The sequence below is a fragment of the Gouania willdenowi genome, chromosome 6, assembly GCF_900634775.1.
Source record: "Gouania willdenowi chromosome 6, fGouWil2.1, whole genome shotgun sequence".
In the NCBI taxonomy this organism is placed as follows: Eukaryota; Metazoa; Chordata; class Actinopteri; order Blenniiformes; family Gobiesocidae; genus Gouania; species Gouania willdenowi.
The window spans coordinates 32,058,930-32,079,544 of record NC_041049.1 but is presented as its reverse complement, the minus strand read 5'-3'; the positions used below and the strand labels follow the sequence as shown (position 1 = coordinate 32,079,544).

Sequence of the window (20,615 nt, the reverse complement as noted above, 5' to 3'; positions counted from 1 at the left end):
GCCTCGCCTGGACTCCATCACTCAACCAGAGCACAAAATCATGTCTCCAAATGAGATCAACCGCAAATTTGCCGTGACAGGAGAAATGCAAGATCTTATTCTTTTCTACAGTACACATGAAAAACACCAAATCAGAAAGTGGTTGGCTGCCTTATCAAATTATTAATCTGAATTACACTATAATGCTGGTAAACAAAACCATTGATGTTGACGTACTCTCTCAAAAGCTCCAAGACCTCACATTAAATGACAAGAAGGAACAATGCCACATAAATCTAACCTAACAGAGCTCTACTCAGTGATAATTGTAGCCATATGCACAACTCATCTTATCAAAGCATACTTCCATCCCTGTCCTGATCACCTTGAGTACCCACTGTTTGAATCTTTATCTATTTCCACTGACACAATTCCAACCAACTATTCAGACGAGCATGATGTTGTTTTCCTGGTCCCACTCTGATATGATCGCAAAACAGCAAGCAGATGGTAGCATTAAAAAAATAATCTACCAGCAAAAAACTGAAAAATGTATTCCCCCTGCGGTAAGGAGAGATTCCAGAACAGCCATTTTTACTCTGCGAGTTGCTTTTCTGAAAAAGGAAAAGTAAAGGCCAAATATTTTACCAACTAGTTTTACTTCCCTAACTTTATCCACTGTTTACACAGTTTACATAATAACATGGGTTATATGGGCATTGACTGAACTCTTGATCTAGTCAGAAACTGGTTCCATTGGCTAAAAATGTCAGATTATGTGAAACATAAGTTTGAAACTGGCAAACACTGTGTACAGGAAAAGTCTATCCAGAGAAAGCAGCCATACTAGTAAATATTCAAATAAATCATCCTCGAGAACTGCGATGTATATATTTCGTCATTCTAGAGCCTAAATAACTCTATAACTGACCAAGTGAAACTGACCGATTCGCAAAGTTTGAGGTTGCCATCCCCCCCGCTAACCAAAAAGCAAAACCAGTAGCCAAGTGATTGTAAGGCAGTTTTATTAATTATTTCAGCATTTCAGAATGGCTGCACACAGATCTAAGTCCGGATTTGAAATCAAAACTAATCAAAGAGCTATTTAATATGACTGGCACCCAAAAAAGAGAGACTACTCCCATCATCAAAGGATACATTCCTTTGAACTTTTCAACAGAACCTTAACATGCTGGAAAACCTGGAGAACAAACAGAAGTCAAAGTGGCGCAAATACTTCAATCCTCTTGTAAATGCCTACAACTGTACTTGTAATGAAGTAACTGGTTACACAACATGCAAGCCCATGTTTGGATATGCCTCTCTCTTGCCTATAAATCTAGTCTTTAAGTTACCTATAAGTACCAAAAAATGCCAAACTCAAAATGAGAATGTTAAAAAGCTTAAAATAAGATTGGAAGAAGTTATAACTTGCATCTCAAACTGCTTTAAAAATTGCTGAAAAAACAAGACCTGTTTAACAGAAAAATGACTGCATCCCATTTGACCAACATCAATATCAGAATTTGTGGCAAAAAAAAGAAACTGATGTCTACATTGTTATTAGCCATGGGGAAGACCCCCCAGTTTACAGAGTAAAGCCAGAAAACAAAGATGGTCCAACACGTACACTCGCCATAGATCTTTTACCTTGTGTTTTCCTCTCACCTATGCAGGATGAACATTTTCCACTCAACAAAAGCATGATAATGAGCAAGGTCTTTCTAGTGATTGTGGTGATGAACAAGGTACTATGGATTCACCAGGGAACCGTTCAGCATGTGTGTTGATTTGGATGACAGCAATAACATTAGATTCTCCATTATAGACATCCCATTCTGCTACACATAAGGAAAAGAGTCCAATTCTGTCAAAAAACCCTGAAATTTATTTAACTGAACCTTATCGCTACCTGTACATCTAACCTGTGTGGCTAACAAAAATGTAAACCTTCAGGAATCAAATAACCAAGTTAAAGCTGCAATAGAATTTTTGTCTATATCTTCAGTGGGTGAGCTGTTACATGATGAAAAGAATTAGAAAGATGACCAAGTCTAAGTAACAAAGACTCCCATCATTAACACACTACATCGCCAGGGACTCAAATTCTGCAGTGTCAGACATGTCACCCTGCTTAAGCCAGTAAATGTCCGGGCCCGTCTGAAGTTTGCTCAAGAGCATTTGGATGATCCAGAAGAGGAGTGGGCGAATGTCATATGGTCAGAAAAAACCAAAATAGAACTTTTTGGTAAAAATTCAACTCATCGTGTTTGGAGGAGAAAGAACACCATACCTACTGTAAAGCAAAGGTGTGGTAACATCATGCTTTGGGGCTGTTTCTCTGCAAAGGAACCAGGATGACTGATCCGTGTAAAAGAAAGGATGAATGGGGCCATGTATAGTGAGATTTTGAGTGAAAACCTCCTTCCATCAGCAAGGGCATTGAAGATGAAACGTGGCTGGGTCTTTCAGCACAACAATGATCCCAAACACAGCGCCGAAGGAGTGGCTTCGTAATAAGCATTTCAAGGTCCTGGAGTGGCCCAGCCAGTCTCCAGATCTCCAGATCGCAACCCCGTAGAAAATCTTTGGAGGGAGTTGAAAGTCTGTGTTGTTCAGCGACAGCCCCAAAACATCACTGCTCTAGAGGAGATCTGCATGAAGGAATGGGCCAAAATACCAGCAACAGTGTGTGAAAACCTTGTGAAGACTTACAGAAAACGTTTGACTTCTGTCATTGCCAACAAAGGGTACATTATTATTATTAAGTATTGAGATGAACTTTTGTTATTGACCAAATACTTGTTTTCCACCATAATTTGCAAATAAATTCATTAAAATCATACAATGTGATTTTCTGTATTTTTTCTCTCATTTTGTCTCTCGTTGTTGAGGTATACCTATGATGAAAATTACAGGCCTCTCTCATCTTTTTAAGTGGCAGAACTTGCAGAATTGTTGGCTGACTAAATACTTTTTTGCCCCACTGTTTTCATAATCACAATATTTTAATTATGTCATTATATTGTGACTAATATATATTTATATATTACATCAAAATCTTATGTGGCTGAGTTAGGATTTACAGTCTGCATAAACAGGACTGAATCATAAAATAACCTAATCGCACATGGGCTCATCTGTGAACAGTCATATTTACAGACCTTGGAGTCACTGTTAGCTTACCAATAAACGGGAAGAGATTTGTCACCTTTACAATAAGTGTTGACGAGGCCACTGGGAGTGAGGCCCATGGCCAAGGCATGCTGACTTGATAATACTGTATCATGTTTTTCTGCAGTCAGTGCCTGCAGTTAGTTCCTGATCTGTGGTTCACGGCTCAACTAGTCTGAGACACTCTGATGTTCTATCTCTCTATCCTGTTCTGTTGGTCCTTCTGTCCACTAACCCCAACCAGTTGAGGCAGATGGCTGCCACCACTGAACCTGGTTCTGCTGGAGATTTCTTCCTGTTAAAAGGGAGTTGTTTCTTTCCACTGTCACTACATGCTTGTTCATGTGGATCTTGTTGGCTTTTCTCTTTCTTATTATGAATTTTATGTCTTGATAAGTGCGTTGATTTGACTTTGTTGTAGATTGCGCTATACAAATAAAGTTGAATTGAAATTAAATATATATATATATATATATATATATATATATAACAACAACGTAGAAAGGAATATATGCATTGCATATATTCATGGATTTAATGCTCAAACTATGGATTTAGACATTTGTTCATACAATTTCTGATGTTTTGGTAGTTTTTTATATTTCTTTTGCTTTGACTGTTTTGGGGCGTTCATGCATATGCATGAGTAGACGCAGACTCCATGCTTCGCTCATGCGAGGGAGATCAGTATTCACCATAGCATTTTTCCTTTTCTATCCACACACTCCACCAAAAAATGACATTACAGTAAAACGCTTGGCTATTTTGCGGCTATTGTTATTGCGAGTCTAACAAACGCTGTTTCAGGGTGTGTGTGTGTGTGTGTGTGTGTGTGCGTGGTAGCAGTGGAGTCAGTCATCTGTTTCAAACACTCACCGGAGTGTTAAGCTGCTTAGTCACTTTCTTGTCATCATCTCCTCTTCTAACCACATGAATAGTCTATACAAGATGATAGTTCAATGTTTTGTCCAACCGCTGAGTTGCATTGTGTCACAAACACGTCAGATCATGTCAAAGGCGAATCAAGGAGATATAACGATTACTAAAAGTGGAACTGCTCCCTGGGCGGTACACCGTGGCTGCCCGCTGCTCCTCAGGGAGGGGTTTAATGCAGAGAACACATTGTGTGTATGTAGCTTTACATATATGACAATAAAGTACAATGTATATTCTATATCAAACTGCTGTTTGTTTCACCTGTGAGGTAATTTGAGAGGGAGGAGTTCACAGCCTTATGTAGAGTAGGAGGAGCCAGGATTGTCAGGAGGAAGAGTTTCCACATTGTGACGTTACACCGTGAGAAAAATCCAACTAGCCCGTCGAGAGCTGACTTTATACAAAATGTGGAATAACAAGTGAGGGAGGAAACAGAACTTTTTCAACTTTCTCTGAATGAGGCTAAAGGGAAGCATATCTATAGTGATTTTTTTCAATAGACTGCCCCTTTAAGTTATTGGATGGATTGGCAATGAACATGCAAAATCATAACCTACATTTTCTAAAAGAAAAAAAATAACTGGTTAGGGAAAAAAATCCCATTACTTCTGTTTTGTTGACTCAATTATGGATCCATTTAAAAACAATGTGGACAACTAAGGACTCTAATCTTGCTTTAATTTGGAGGCCTGCCTTTTTTCTGTGAACTTCTAACACTTTTATTCATGGTTTATAAAAATATTAAAGCAGATGACTTGTTCAATGTACTTGTCCTGACCATGGATCTGACTTTGCTTTGTGCTGATAAATCACTGTACTTTGAGAAACACTTGACCTCACCTTGCAGCCCTCACAGGCGTGGACACCATAGTGGTAACCTGAAGCCCGGTCAGCGCATACTCGACACTCCAGGCTGAGCAAGGAGGAAGAAGAAAACTCCTCCTGGTTGGCTCCCAACCCGTAAGCCCCCGACGATGGGCTGGAGGCTGGTGTCAAAGCATCTACAAAACACAGAGGTCTGAGATTAAATGTGCCATTTCACTCCCTCCCCAACTGACGCAGCTACTGCACTAATATTAGATGGTAACAATCATATGAAACATGGTAAAGCAGTATTTCTCAACCTTTTTGAGCCAAGGTACATCTTTTATTGAAAAAAATCCCAGGGTATACCACCAAAAATGAAGCGTTATAGACTATATTAACAATATATAGTCATTCTTATGAAGTGTCTTGAATAGGAATCAAATAAAAACAAAGAAAATAATAATCTGCATTTATTCTTATCAAAGTGTCATGAATACAAATTTAACAAAAAACTTCTCATATCATCTTTTGCAGACTTGATACTTGTAAGTTTAAAAAAGGCATTAAATGTGAATAGAAGTACAATTGAACTTTATTCTGTTAGATAATATATAATTTCACATTGTATTATATAATACTTTATAAATATATTATTATTATTATTATTGATTATATTACACATTCTTATAAATCAATTTTGTTCTGTGTTGTTAAACGTTAAGTGTCAGATTTGACCCAAAGGCGGTTATGGAGGAATTTGATGTTCAAGAATGAACCAAATCTAGTTTATTAACATGAACAATGAAAACTGAGTGGCAGTTGTGTGCCGTTATTTTTCATTATTAAATTTTTTTTATTGCTGCGTTTCACACAGAGGCAAACACTCTCACTTTTTGTTTTTTTTTTAATCTTGTCTGCACATGCTGTCAAAGGTCAACACTCCAAAAAGTGCAATCACTATGAGACAGCAATGCATGTTTTGTTATTGCAATAAAATAAATTGATTTATTCTATTGCTTAATTGTGACCATCACCAGCCCTCCCTAAGGAAGGGTAAGAAATCTTTTATTAAAGGGAGGATATAAAAAGGGAGAGCAGTGTTACACCTAAGTGGAGAGGGAGGGGGAGGGGAACGGGAGCAGGGAGCAGGGGGGAGAGACTCAAGATAGGAAATAAAAAGGGTGGGAAGAATAGATTGTTATACAGTGAGGGTGAGATGTGAAGTTGTAGAATATATTGTGCTTATTATGTTGTGTAATCAAGCCAGTATAGTGACAAGTGTGAAGCTTAGCTATAATGGTGGTGGCTGTGGACAGGGGGAATGAGTGAATGGTAGTACCTAAAGCAGGTATTTGGGATTAACGTGTCTAAAGTTAAGCCCAGTATGAGTTTTATCCCACGGCGTGCCAGTGCATCTTATACCAGTATATGTGCAAAAAACTGCTACCGCAAACCCACTACCTTCATCTGTTCCTCTCAGAGTGAGAGCAGTCCTAAAGCACAGCAAAGTACACATGTGGTGCTTATAGCGAACAAAAATCACATGGTGATTTTTTATTGTGTATTTTTATGAATATCACAAGTTAAGGTAGCTTTATATGCAGATATCCACAGTGGTGGGGGTCTCCTCTCTGCTCTGACCTCCAGGTGCGGTCAGGAGCTGCTATGAAACTGTATGTGCATTTTGGGATGGGCTCACGGCAGTACAATAGCATATTTTGCAGACAAAAATTAATTATTTTTCAAAAAAGTTTTTTAGACCAATAAGGTGAAATTGATTAACTTCCCACGGCACACCTGACAATCTCTCACGGCACAGAAACTCAAAAACCCTGTGGTAAAGCAACAAACAGTGAGCATCCCTCTCCCAATTTATTTCTCTTTGACAAACATACATTTTCCCTAAATTTTGATTTTGAATTCAAGACAATTCAAACACAGATCCTTTAAGTCATGAAAGTAGTGAGGAGAGCCTCAGTGGTTTAGACATTTTTGTGTTCCACATCCTACAGACTCTGGATTGGAATAAGGTCAAGGAAATTGGTGTCAAACTGACTTTTGTGTTAATTAAACCATTCCTGAACCACTCCTGCTTTGTGTCAGGGAGTGTTATCATGCTGCCATCAGCAACACTGCTTCTGTCAAAAGTCTACATGGAGCCAAGTTTTCCCAACAGAACTTTCTCCAAACACTGTCTACACAGTTTCATCTTACTGTCTGTCAATTATTTTAAGACAAATCAAATGGGATATTCCAATACCCAGAATGAGGGGGATGGGGAATTAGACATGCATGCTGACTGAAAACAAAAGAAGTCCTCATGGTATAATAAAAAGGATTAGTGGGTTCACTACACAAGACCAAAATTGGAAACCACAGCTCTAATCTTCCACATCACTGGAAGATAACATGGTATTCATAAAGTTCCCCACAAGTGGGTAGAAGTTGGAGAGCTCGATGTGCTGGTAGAAAGTTGGAAAACAAAGACACAAACAAAATTAGCTCATAACAAATGTGTTAAAACACTCAGTGTTTGGGACAGAGCTGCGTTTCTGTCTGGACACGCTGGATAAGAAAAGTGTGTCAGCTTGCATCTATTCCAACCACCCTGTCATGAACATCCCGTGACATCACTGCACGCACGCACGCACGCTGTGATCAAACTTGAACACTTTTAGAACTATTCACAGATTATTCACTTGTTGCATAATTTGGCTGCTGTGTAAATCTCCAAGACATCAATTTATAGAGGAGGGAATGCCACAGCAAACTGGATGTTTCCTGAGAGGTTGTGCAGTGTGTCGGAGGAATGTTTGAATTCCTCTTTCAATATGGGGCGAAGAAAAGGGCCAGGAATGGAACAGGGGAGTTGGGACTCAAATGTGAGCAGAAATCTATCACTGTTTGTTCTACTGAAGAGATTTAAGTTTTAATCATTTGCACTAACCCACATAAATTGGAAATAATAAAACATCTTCATGCATTCACATGCAAACTACATACTACAAAGCTGCTGGCTATGATAAATAACATTCTTTAAACCTGTATTACAACCAAAAGTTGTTCTCATCCACGACTGATGCCAGTGTGCACCCAAAAACACTAAGTAATATTTCTGGAGCTTTAACAATTTCAAAGTTGTGCCAAAACAATAGCCAATGTTGATTTTGTAGCTTTCCACAAAAACATTGAAATACGGCTATAGGGAAATTAATAAGGGTATAATATTTTACAAATTGAAGTATTAAAAATGAACAACTAAAAATGAAAGTTCAGTGAACTACATTTACTTTTTATCTTCATTCCTTGCACTGTTCTTTTTCAAGAACACCAACATGTCAACTTTTTCAGGCAAGAGCCAAAGCCATTGCATATCCACACTGACTTTTTCCCTGCTGTGTAGAAATCTCATGGCGCATTCACATCAAACGCGTCAAAAGCATCAAAACCGGCAGGTAAACATTCACAATACATGGTGGACGTGCTTCTAAAGAGCGTCGGAGGTCCCGCCACGCGCCTCCTGTGCAGTGCGTTTTGAAGCTTTTCACGCGGCGGACGCTTTTGACGTACGTCCGGCACCTCCAACGCGGCCGACGCTGGAGTTGTGATTGTTGCAATTTTGGGGCATATCGCGGCGCGTCGACCAATCAGGAGCTTAATGAGAATAATGAAAAAAAAAAAACACTAACCAGAGGCGGCGACAGATAGAAAGGCGCTCTTCTGCTGGAATAGAGCGCATGTAGTTGGTGTGCTGGTATGAGATGCGAGCGCCGATACGGGTCAGCAGGTCGTCAAACGGCATGGGAGAGACGGAAGTAGTGCTGAAAGCGACTCTCGTCCTAGCGCAGCTTTGGTGAATCCAGAAACGGGGCCGAGGCGTAAAAAAACCCAAGCGACTCTCTCGATGATGTAGAGCCGATGAACGGGGGCTGGTGGCGGCGTGCTCAGCAAGGAACTCCAAACGTTATTCTCCATTCAACCACACTTCTCTATAGCCATCTAACATCACAGTGCACACACTTAGTCACACCAAAATACATCCGACCAGAAACACAGTCTTCTCAACCCAATGTTCCCCACCACTTCACAGTCACTGGGTGAATTATGAATGTAACTGATCGCCACAATATCATCCACTGTATGAACACAACTGGCAACAGAGAAGCCCTTCCCCTCAACTCGCGTCCCGAGCATCTTCGATGCTGGTGACAAGCGTCTGTAGTCAATGAGCACAAGTGTCCAACTACGAGCTTGAGACGCCTGAAACGCGTTTGGTGTGAATGTACCGTCACTCTGAAGAAGTGGAAGAAGCTTGAACTGTGTCAGCTTTGTGTTTAACCTTCCTCAGAACAGAAGTATGGTATTCCTGCTGCTGGTGTTGCACTTCACATCACAAATATTGGAGGGAGCGCAACCAACATTGCATTATGAAAAACGGAGCTATACTTTAAAGTGCTTTCTATCAGCCATACTTTTTGTGTTGATTGAATCCGCAGCTACTGACATCATTACGCTCTTGTGTGTGCAATGCTGTGTTCATGTCCAGCATGGAAATTCACCTACTCTTCCACTTCCTCATAGTCACAAGGACACGTTTAGGTACCAAAACATGGTATTGTGAATTGGTTCTCGGTAGTAGTGAAGGAATGCGGTTGGTACACTGAATCAGTACCCACCCCGGCCTACACAAGTAATTTTTCAAAAAACCAATCATTTGTGATGGAGTCAAAAACAAACCTAGCAAGCAGCAATTTAAACCTTTGATTTGTTCAATCGTTTTTTTTTTAATAAATACTATTTACTGATCTATGAGTGAGGCCTACAATAAGTTATTAAATGTTATTAAAAATGTATCTCCCTAGCAGCTTTAGTAAGAACTGTTTAATCATTCACTAAGGAGAATCTTCATTCTATCACTTAAAAAATTAAGTGGAAATAAACAAATAACTAAATAAATAAGTTCAACTAAAATTAAAGTCAGTGTAAAGTAGAAATAAATTAGTGTCATTGACCACTGAGCCAAATTTGAAAGATGAAAAAATCGCCAAGTATATAAAATTAGGTTTCAAAATCATGGAACAAGCACTTTTCTCTGCTCTGAAACGCTGGGGGCGTGTCAGTTAGAGGCGCTGGAACCACGCCTACGCGCGGGAAGAGAGAAAGAGCAGTGTGAAATAGCGTCGATAGTACTTCTCCCATTGGTTTTCCAAAAGTGTCAGTGGAAAGGTATGCTTTGCCCCAGTGCAAATATTTGCATCTCTCCCGGGTCGAGTCAGAACTGCGTCTGCTAAGAGGCGAAACACACAATTGCGGTGCAAAAAAAACAAATGTGGCACCAGCGGATGCCTTTTATTCCCCCAAAGTCCAAATATGTGGTTTATTTTCGGCTTGGGGCCGAATTGCGCCCACTGGAGGCCGAAGAAGTTTGGTGTGCTTCAGCAGCAGGGTTGGATTTATGGTAATGATGGCTCCATTGCATAAGCGACTATGATTTCTGACCCGCTCAATAAATCCTGAACACAGACATTTGAAACACCATTTGTGAAGCCTAGCTACACAATTAAATGATAAATGGTTGAATGGCTTTGTACATGTTTTAAGGAATACATTTATGACCTATTTAATGTGTTTAGAAGAAAATGGCTGAATTTGCTTTACACAGACTTTAATTATGATGGGTAATATGTATCATCTGTCTCTGTTGAAAACTAAAGAGGACTTGATTTTGTTGCTGATATTTTCTTTTTGAATAACTGCTTGGTCATTAAAAGCCCTAAAATTGGGTCGGTCAACAAAAGTTCAACTAACAAAAGAGCTGCTGAGAGATTGAAGGGAAGCCTTGAAGGTAAATAAGCCAAAGTGTCTGAACAATCAGGAGAAAAACAAGAGTTAAAAGAGGCTCAGAAGTAAAACCAAATGACTGCTGCTCTGACAAAAGCAAATTACAATGATATATGGGGGGCAACTTGGAATTGACACAACAGTGTGACATTTTATTTACCGAAAACAGTAGAGGCCTCAGAGCCATTACTGGACGACTGGTACTCAGGCACGTCAAAAGGGTCAAGGGGATTGCCGTTGATGGACTGGGAGATATCCTGGTGCTCCTCCATTCCACCTATGAAGTCCTCATTAGTGCCAAGAGGGCTGTCTTGCACTGTGTCCTCCAGAGGAGAAGGGCAATGGTATTGACTCTCCATGTCAACCATCGTTATGGAGCGGCGGGCAAGTGGTGCTATAACTCATCCAACTGAAAAACAAAGAGGAGGCGTATATGTTACTAGCATGAAACCTGTAGCAAAATCAAACCCTTAAATCCACAAATGGCTAGGATGAGATGTGAAACATGAAAGTACAGGAGTGATATTCAACCCAGTGGCACAACCCACCAAGAGAGGTCATCTTGTGTGCTGTAAAGCCCTGTCCAATTAGACTGGGTTGGTCCAAAAATGTGAGTCAATTTGTCCCATGTCTGAGGTACAGACTATTGACGTGTTCTATAGGACAAAGTAACTTTAAAGGGCTTCTTTTCTGATCTGGTGTAAGTAGAAGTGTATTTACTTGCCCTTTTGTTGTATTATATATGGTAGAAAAACTATGATTGGTTTGAAGAAGCTAGAATCTCATTTCTGTGCCTAATGATCATGCACCGACGATGTCGCAGTTTGCAAGCAGGAACTGAGTTTTTGGTTCTGAATAGATTTTGTTTGTGGAGTGTGCACTGTGTCCGTGCATGGGTTTTGTCACTATTTACACATGCACATTAAGGGTGGCATGGTTAGTGTGATCAGTCACAGCGGCTTTGAGTCAATTCATCACTCGTAACTGTAGTTTTGTTGTTCAATGACAAACTAAATAAAAATCTGATTTGATTGGTGCATTGTTGTATCATCTTTCATGCAGGAAGTTGCTTTACGGCAAAGCAAGTCAAGTTACATTTTCCTCCAGTTCACTTTTCCTACCAGACAATCTATCTAGTGGTTGATTTGTCTGAGTCAGGAAGTAAAATCACACACCAATAGGTCAAATAGGGATAGGATTATAATAAGAATTAACAATACTATTTATACCACATGACCGAACCCACACATTTACTCCCAACAAGTGTGGTTGATGTTTTGAGGTCGTCCATACTGGGATGTGTTGCACATGGGTTATTAAGTCTCCAAAAAAATGAAAGGCATGCATTATGACAAACACAGACCCCCTTCAAGTCCCTGTCCAGATATATTAACCCCATGCTGACATGGTACTGCAAAAAGAGAGACAGAGGACGGAGGGGTGGAACCCTGCAGGGGCGAATGTAGGTCACTGGGCTGGAGAAGACAGGCCAGTACTGTGACAGGTTACGATTTGGCTGAACTGCATGAGGTGTGGAAAAAAGCATTAAGTAGAAGACGTAGACATTAAATGTTCAAACTTGTATACAAACCTAAATTATTTGCAGAACTTGTGATATCTTTGGAGCAACCTAGTTTAAATAAGATTATTTTCTCATAGCTCAACTAATTATCTGTAATGTCACAGTAGTGTGTCCTGGGACAGTGGTTAAAAATCACTGCTTTAAAAACACCAAACAAGGGGAAGTGGATAGATTAAAGTTGATATATGACTGCAGGACAGCAGCTGCAGGTTGTTCTCACCATTCTTCACCTCAACACATGACTGGCTTTGGTTTAACCTCAACTTGCCTAGCTCAGTGTAATGCATTTCAGTCTATTTGACAGGAGGGAGAAGGACACAGCATCAAAAGCATCTGCCCTCAACGCACTCTGCCAGTCTATTTAAAAAGTCTAATGACAGGAATGACTGGCATCCAATGAGTAATATAACATTGACTTTTTCTTAAATGAAACTGACAATTAGAGGTGAATAAATTGAATTGTTGCTTTCTAAAAATATCCAGACATTAGTTTGGTATTGGTGTTTTGTAAAGTGTAACAAAGGAACCAAGTAAGTTTAAAAAATTTTAATAGGATGTGTAGATGTGTGATCTTATTGACTAATTTCATAAACAAGTCTAAACATAGACAATAAGAGACAAGATCCCTAAATTCAAAGTCCAGCCACGTAGGAAGCTTTGAATAGATGCGATAAGGACGAGGAGTGATTATGTTGTTACTTTGCAGCACCCTGCCTCCCAGTTTGGAAACATCATACTTTTTTCACAACGATTTTTCAAAACCTTTCCAAAACATTTTACCAAATTTCCATGATTTAGCTCTGAACCGTTAAGATCTATTCAAAACCATTAGAGTGCAAAAATGAGCATGCCTTGTACTAGTATAACATAGCTCTGTAAGTGTGCCAAGGTTCATAACAAAAATGTGGCACAGTGAATGCAAGTTGTGTCCATCACTTATCTATCATATAGTATCGCACGATATCTCAATTGCCTTTGACGCCCATTTTGCAATATTTATTAAATATTGATGCATCAGCCATTGAATATAACATTAAACAACAACTAAGTGCTACCATGTTTAATTATAAGATGAATTCACAAATGTGCGAGATTTCGTGATTCCTGCTTAATGATTCTGCTGGTATGCAGTACTTTCACTTTGAGATAATGCTCAATATCTTTGGGTTTAATATATCTTAAACACTAAAATAAAATAAGCTATATTTCCAAAACAGTTAAATTATTTCATGAGTTTTCAAGACTGGAAAATTGGTTTTTCAAATTCCATAATTCTTCCAGGAATTTCATGACCGTGGGGACCCTGTACACTAAACTATTCCAGTGGTGCAGCCCCTTGATTCGATTCCCAGGGAGGACCTAAGAAGCTTTATTTGTAGAGGTGGTAAATTCCACAACACACACAAAAAAACTTACAATTTTGTAAGTTTAAGCCTTTAGAGAAAAATTAGTTTTGTCTTATTGTATTGACTTCTCAGACAGAGATTACTTGTGATTAGTTAATTTAACATGTCTCACTCATTCACACTAATTTGCATCTACCTTAAAATTAGGCAATGACTGGATGTTCAGATGAATTATTATTTAAAAATAGTATTTTCCTGATGATCTGTATGAATGTGAAGCAGACTCATGATTTCTGATGTATTATGAAAATTCAAATCATTGGTGAATTCTTGAATTCAGGAATCCACCTGCTCTATTAGGACGGGCCAAATGCAATGCAGCTATGGCACGCTTGGTCACCCAATTCAGGCATCCCAGTGCAATCTTCTCTGAAACAAAATGCTTGAAGCCAAAAATGATTGTTGTAACATAGTCAAAACCGAAAGAAAGGGAAATGTAAAATTGGAAGCTCTATCAATAGTGATTATAAACGCAGCTACAATCTATATACTGTAGATCAATGGTTCTCAACCTTTGTCTGACATCTTGCTCAGAATACTATCTTAAATTTCAAAGATAAGTGGAATGAAACAGTATTTAGGGCTCTATTCTCCCGCCCGGACTTAAGCGCTTTTTTAAGCGCCTGCAGTTACGCACTTCTCTTCTACACGTATTCTCCAGTCCAGGCTGCTGACACGGCCACCGCGCATAAGTAGCCAAAAACTGAGTATGTGTGAATGAAGGCGGGCTGAAGGAAAGCAGGCGGTGATGTCATTTTTTGGGCTGTCTCGAAATCACGGAAGATGGAGTTTCCCATATAAGAGAATTTGACTTGCCACTTGTTTACAAAGTGTTTTTTGCTGCTTTTCTCCTGCCATGTTTCAAAAACACTAGCAACAACTTTCCTCGTGTTGGCCTGCAGGCTAGCTTTGGCTTTGAGAGGGGTGGGGCGGAGGGGAGGAGCTTGCATGTGTGTGGATTAAACAACTCAAAATTAGTATTAATAACATGTGTGTGCCAAGCTTTAATATTTGTAGATGTACGATATAGTGGATTTGTTTTCTTTAGCGAATAAAACATGTAATATATATATATATATATATATATATATTATTTTTGAATAATCGTTTTTTTTTTTCTTGATTGTCATTTTTGTAATCGTTGGGTGTAATAATCGAAATTGTAATAGAATTTCGATCAATTGAGCAGCCCTGAATGAATGTGCAATAAAATTAACAAATGTACAATACAAATCTCACTCAGCTGCTTAAGATCTTTACTTGGACACTCAGCTAGCAGCTTTATTGAATGCCTCGCTCTACAATGCACTTTGTATGTATTTGTGAATGGAGGCAGTGTTGGCTCAGCTAACACAAAGTAGAGCTCTTTAGCATTCAGCCTTCAGCTCCTGGCCAGCAGGGTTCACTCAGCACTCTCTCATTACGAAACTGCTGGAAAAAGTTAAATAACAGGGTTTAAATCACATGCATACATTACATGTGTGAGATTAGATGAAAGACTGATGGTTACTCGAAGTACAGTATTATCAGTATAAGGGATAATGCAACGTAACAACATTTTATGTCAGCACAGAGCAGAAGACGTTTTATTTACGTTATACACAAAACATGTCCTTTCCTGAACTCATGACCTACACACCAGCAGCTTTAAAGTGATAGACCAAGCTAACCCTGTGTTGCCACCAACATAAACAGAGAGGCGATTTGCTTCAGAGGTGTACTGACTTGAGGCGAGACTCAAAGGGTGTAAAGGAATGTTGGTTAGGCCACATTACAGCGTGTTTATCTGCTGTATGCGAGCGAGGCGGGGGAAACATAACTGGGCTTCCCATGGTAACAGCTCGCCTTTGTCTCCCAGGTCAAGACTTCTCATGTGCTCACTCAACCAAACATACAGAGGGCAGCGTGCACAGAGAGAGGAAGACAAGCAAGGTCATCTGTGAGCTTCAGGCTCAACATTTAAAATCTAAGAGGGTTCAGCAGGAAAAGAAAGAGATAAAGCAGTTACAGGTTCAACATTACAATACCAATAATGCTAAAGCACTTTGAAATCGAAGGTGCTGTTACTGAGCGGACTGGCAAAAACCTATTCATGTTGTCACTAGGGGTGCTAAAAGAAATCTAAAATCAATTAATCGGGGCTCCTTGGTTCCCGTTGTTGCTGCCGGCCTGGCTGCACCTTGGGGCCCGGGGCAGAAGTGACTATTGCACAAATATTGGTCATGGACGCACTGGCCTTGGGCTGTGAGATAAACTTCTATTGAGTGCAATCTTAGACACTGTGATCCCAAATACCAGTTTTACCACTCACTCCTGCCCTCTGTTCTTGTCCACCACCACAGCTGGATGCTGTGTCACCCGCTTCAATTTCTCCACACTGAGCTGATTACACAACACAATATGCACAACTATAACAGCACATTTCACACTCTCCTTAAAATAGTCGACTCTTCCCCACCACTTCCATTGTACCCTAACTCCCTCTTCCCTATTCCCTTCCCCCTCACCTAGGTGTAACACTGCCCTCTCTTTTTATACTCTTCCTTTAATAAAGATCGATTACATACATGTTGCAAATTGTAATACAAACCATGCGAATCCTCATTTTGCTGGCTGTCATACAGGATTTATGCAGCTTTTACTGTAATCATATATCATCACAACACGTTGAGTAACACACCCAGGGGTGTTGCTAAATTGCAAGACCCGGAATTTACAGTTGCTTGCATATTGGCCAATATTGATATCAATTCGACCTTATATCAGCGTGATATCAGAGTCATTCATACTCATATTACTCATTTTGTAGTGTCTAATGTTAGAATTAGAAAAGAGTTATTACTTAGAGAAAAATGGCCATCAACAGAAGTAGTTAACTAATGTTACCCATTAGTTAACATTTTGACCTTAAACATCAGAATATTCTACAATTGAATAAAATAAATGAATAAATAAATAAATAAATTAGAAGACACTGAAAAATAATATTAGGTTTTTTTTCTGATAATGGAACCGATCAATATCAAAATCGAATCTGGACAACCCTAAATAAGATTGCCCTCTACCTTGCAGCATCATTATAATTTTAATAATCACACATAACTTACATTATGATGGATTAATGACTTTAAGATCTGAATGCTCATTTAAAAAGGTTTGTTCATTGCTTGTTCATAAAGTTTAAAGACATTGAAGAGATTTGTCACTCAGTGAATTATCAGGATCTTGCCTCTTAACATCCATGAAGTGACGCCATTAATAGGAGACATTTAAAAAGGATAAAGGGCTCCTCACTGTTCGTATGCAGCCTGCACACCTACCTAACAATGTTTTGGTGCCAGTGCAGAGAAGTTAAGAGCTCAGTGAACTTGGATGGTGTGCACGTTTTTTTATTCAATAGAAATGTCTCCATTTGGTTCTCACCTGTGTTAAATCAGAGGCCAAAGGTGTTTTTCCTGACCATTCCAGCAGGGCCAAGGACTTCATTAAACCATCCAATCGGTAGTAGCGACGGGCAGTGTGTACAATCTAATCTTTCCATTTATGTTGCCATGAAAAGGAACCACCCTGCTGTCATGTGACCATATAAAGTTCCAACTACAAAACAAACAGAGCAAAAGCCAAACAAACAAGAGCACTCAAAGAGCGCAAACCTCCGCTAAGTTTAGAGGCGCAAAGTCACCAGCAGGTGGTGTTGTAGAACTGGTCAAACATCCACATTATGCTCCAAAATTTGTTATGGATACTGTATCCACAATACCAATATGGACAGGCAGTGGTGAAAGCATCGCCTCCTAGTCGGAGGTAACTATGCTGTTGCTTGTATGAAGTTCCTTTAGAGTCTTAGAAATGAAAACCACTACAAGAGTAGCCCTCTTTCTCTTATTCATGTAATGTAAAGATGTCTTATCTTTCACCTAAAAGTGCCATTGTTTAATTTTTTTTTTTAAACAATGTTAAATAAACTGTAAAACAAAAACAAGAAAAGCAATAAAGAACGTGGAGGATCCATTTTTCAGTTTTAGTTTGAGTAAATGTTAACTTTTCTGCAGGCTACTCTGGTTTACTGAAGTCCAGTGTAAGCAAACATTTCCCCTGAATGACGATGACATCATGCACTGTATGGTGCTGCTTACTTTTCCACTTACTCAAGACTGCATTACCCTGATATGCTAAAGCAAGTCTTCACTGGTAAGGCGAGTCTAGCAGTGAGTAAACCACAACTGGTGCCACCAGAGAGGCAGGTAAAGACTGAGGTTACTGAAGAACATAGAACCATGCAGGAGTCAGTGCCAGATTGTTAAATTATGATAAACATCCTAAAGTATATGTAATAATATAAAAAAGAACGATACAGCAGTATCATAATAACAACTTAATATTAAATTGCACATACAAGATAAACAAATTATTCAGCTTGCTGAAAAAAAAATGAGGGTTTTTTTTTGTGATAATGGTTAACAGTAGCGTTTTGTTTGTGGCTTCATTAAAGAGTATTACCTTAGTGTTTTCAATTTTGGAAGACAAGTATCCATAGTATGTAATTTGTACAGCAATAATAAGGACCATTAGGTACTAAAATAAAGTTGAGAAACTAATGTCAATGAACAGTCTTCATGTTTACAGTATTACTGTATCTCCAGAAATAAGGTCAAAGAATGAAACTACAATGAAATAATTGTATGCATACCTCTACAAAAGTAGGTTAAACGTGGTCAAGCACTGAGCAGATTACAGGATGTGCTTATGGAACATCCCTGATTCATTCCATATAGTCCGATGGGTTTCTGTCACCTAGCCCTCCACATTATAACAGACAGCCACGACGCAACCAGTAAGCGCATAAACATGCTTCACCAAACTCAATAAAACACGTAGAACATCTCATACAAGAAAATAATAGAGAAACTCAAAGACCAAAATCTCAAGATTAAAGCCTTAGCAGTGATCACTCAGAGTGACGATTACATCACCATACCATTGCAGAGCATTCAGACTCCTGGGTTTACTGATCAGAGTTCAAAGATATATTCTACCCAAAGTCCTGTGACGGGACAACAAAGACTTTCAGACCTAAAAAGAATGAGGACGATCACATACATACGACGCAAACCAAGAAGTGTGTCTGGGCTTGTCCGTTGAGGACAAAAATGATATAGAATACTGACAACATGGATCGATTGCAAAACATCATGAAACCTGTGAAATTCTACGAACATAGTCAACTCATTTTTGATAAATTCCAATTTTTAAAAAAAACTTCAGTCCTACCTTCTTTATCCAAAAACATGACGTCTCCATAAACTAGTGGTGCCAGACAACATGGCATCCAGCCACATCTAAAAATGACCCCAATCATTTAGGGCATGTGTGATGGCCCACATGTTAATGTTTAATCCACTCATCTTGTGGCCTGACAAGCCTGTCAGAGGAAGTAGTGGTCACTGAGATAGAACTTGAGCCGATGGGCTGACGCGTCGCTCTGCCCATTTGTTTGAATTGTTGAGCTTAGCCTGGTCCAGGCCTGCAATGTAAACAGTGGTGTGGACTCTTATCATCTGGTGCTGATATGTGGCACTCTTATCGTTATGGAGACAGACCAAAGTGCACGCTGGGGAAGTGATTGACATTGGACTTTAGCTTAAGTCTGTGACGAATGCGCCTTTAAGACAGCCAACAATTGATTCGATCAATGGGTTACTTAGACACTATTATGCTGAACAACTTCAAGTAAATTACTGGGGCACCTAAAGACAGACAAATACAACCAACTTGTTTTTTGGTTCATTTTAAACCCTTGAGAATTTAGTATATTTATACTTTACATCTTCAAGTATTTCAACATATGAAAAAGTTTTTTGAATACTCTAACCCTGTATTTGGGATATTATCTGTGATGAGAAATATAACAGAAGGCTATGAATAGTGCTCTGAACACGTACGTTTATGAGCTGCATTGAGATTTTCTGTGAAGAAATTCTGTCCCGACTGCAGCTGATTTGAAAAGTAACTTTGGCCTCGTGCCCATTAGCTTATCCCACAGATACCTCTCGTAGCAGCTCGGCTTGAAGCGGTCCTCGTATATCACCGAATCACGTCCGAACACAAACGTATTAAGTGTGTATAACGTACCGATATTATGGAGCTAACGTCTGGCTAACTCTGACTTAGTGTCATTATGTGGCTCAGAGATGCAAAAGAAATGTTTATGTGAGGTTTTTCTCTTGTTGTAATTGCAACCAATAACTTTACGCTCAGCTATTGTTCATAAACTGTAGACCAACGGAACACTGTTGCCTAGCAACAGTTAACAGGGTAACGATGTAACAATTCACTCAACTCCCGATACAATTCGATTCACGATACTGGGTTCACGATACAATTCTCTCACAATTTATTTTACAAAATGGGACTGCAGACAAATGATGACTGAAAAATATTCCTTTATTTTTTGGGGGGAAAAAAAACTAAAAATACTGTACTATTTTCCTTTTATTTTTCATTGTCAAAATAATCCCTTGAAAAACTATTCAAAACAATGCAATTTAACTAAAAATAAATCTTAAATGAAATAAATAAAGGAATAATACAAATGAAGAAGAAATCTATTAATTTAAATTCTGGTTCGATATTAAACAATGCAAAACTGCAAAATAGTTATTTTTCTTTTTAAAAGTGCAACTGAAAATGTATTTTGTGCCTTAACAATTGGACTTTAAAAAAAAAAAACGTAATTTCACTGTATTTACATCAGATGTTTGTTTGGACCAGCAGAGGGCGCTGGTAAGCCAGTGGTCGGTTGGCATGCAGAAATTCTTGCAGTGAAGAATAGATGCTATGCGCTAGCAGACAGAGCTAATAGAAAAACGTGAGTCTTACAGATATTCATG

General features: G+C 39.0%; 1 protein-coding gene across 1 annotated transcript in view; it reads right to left on the bottom strand.

Moving 5' to 3' along the window:
* Window positions 1-11,132, bottom strand: part of pparab (peroxisome proliferator-activated receptor alpha b) — a 34,374-nt gene extending 23,242 nt beyond the window's left edge. The window contains exons 1-2 of the mRNA XM_028448904.1: window positions 10,898-11,132; window positions 4,930-5,090 (exon numbers count right to left, since the gene is read on the bottom strand). Coding sequence (XP_028304705.1) covers window positions 4,930-5,090; window positions 10,898-11,105 — 369 coding nt within the window. The 5' untranslated portion in view covers window positions 11,106-11,132. The remainder of the gene's footprint in view (window positions 1-4,929; window positions 5,091-10,897) is intronic.
* Between the last annotated feature and the right edge of the window lie 9,483 nt (window positions 11,133-20,615).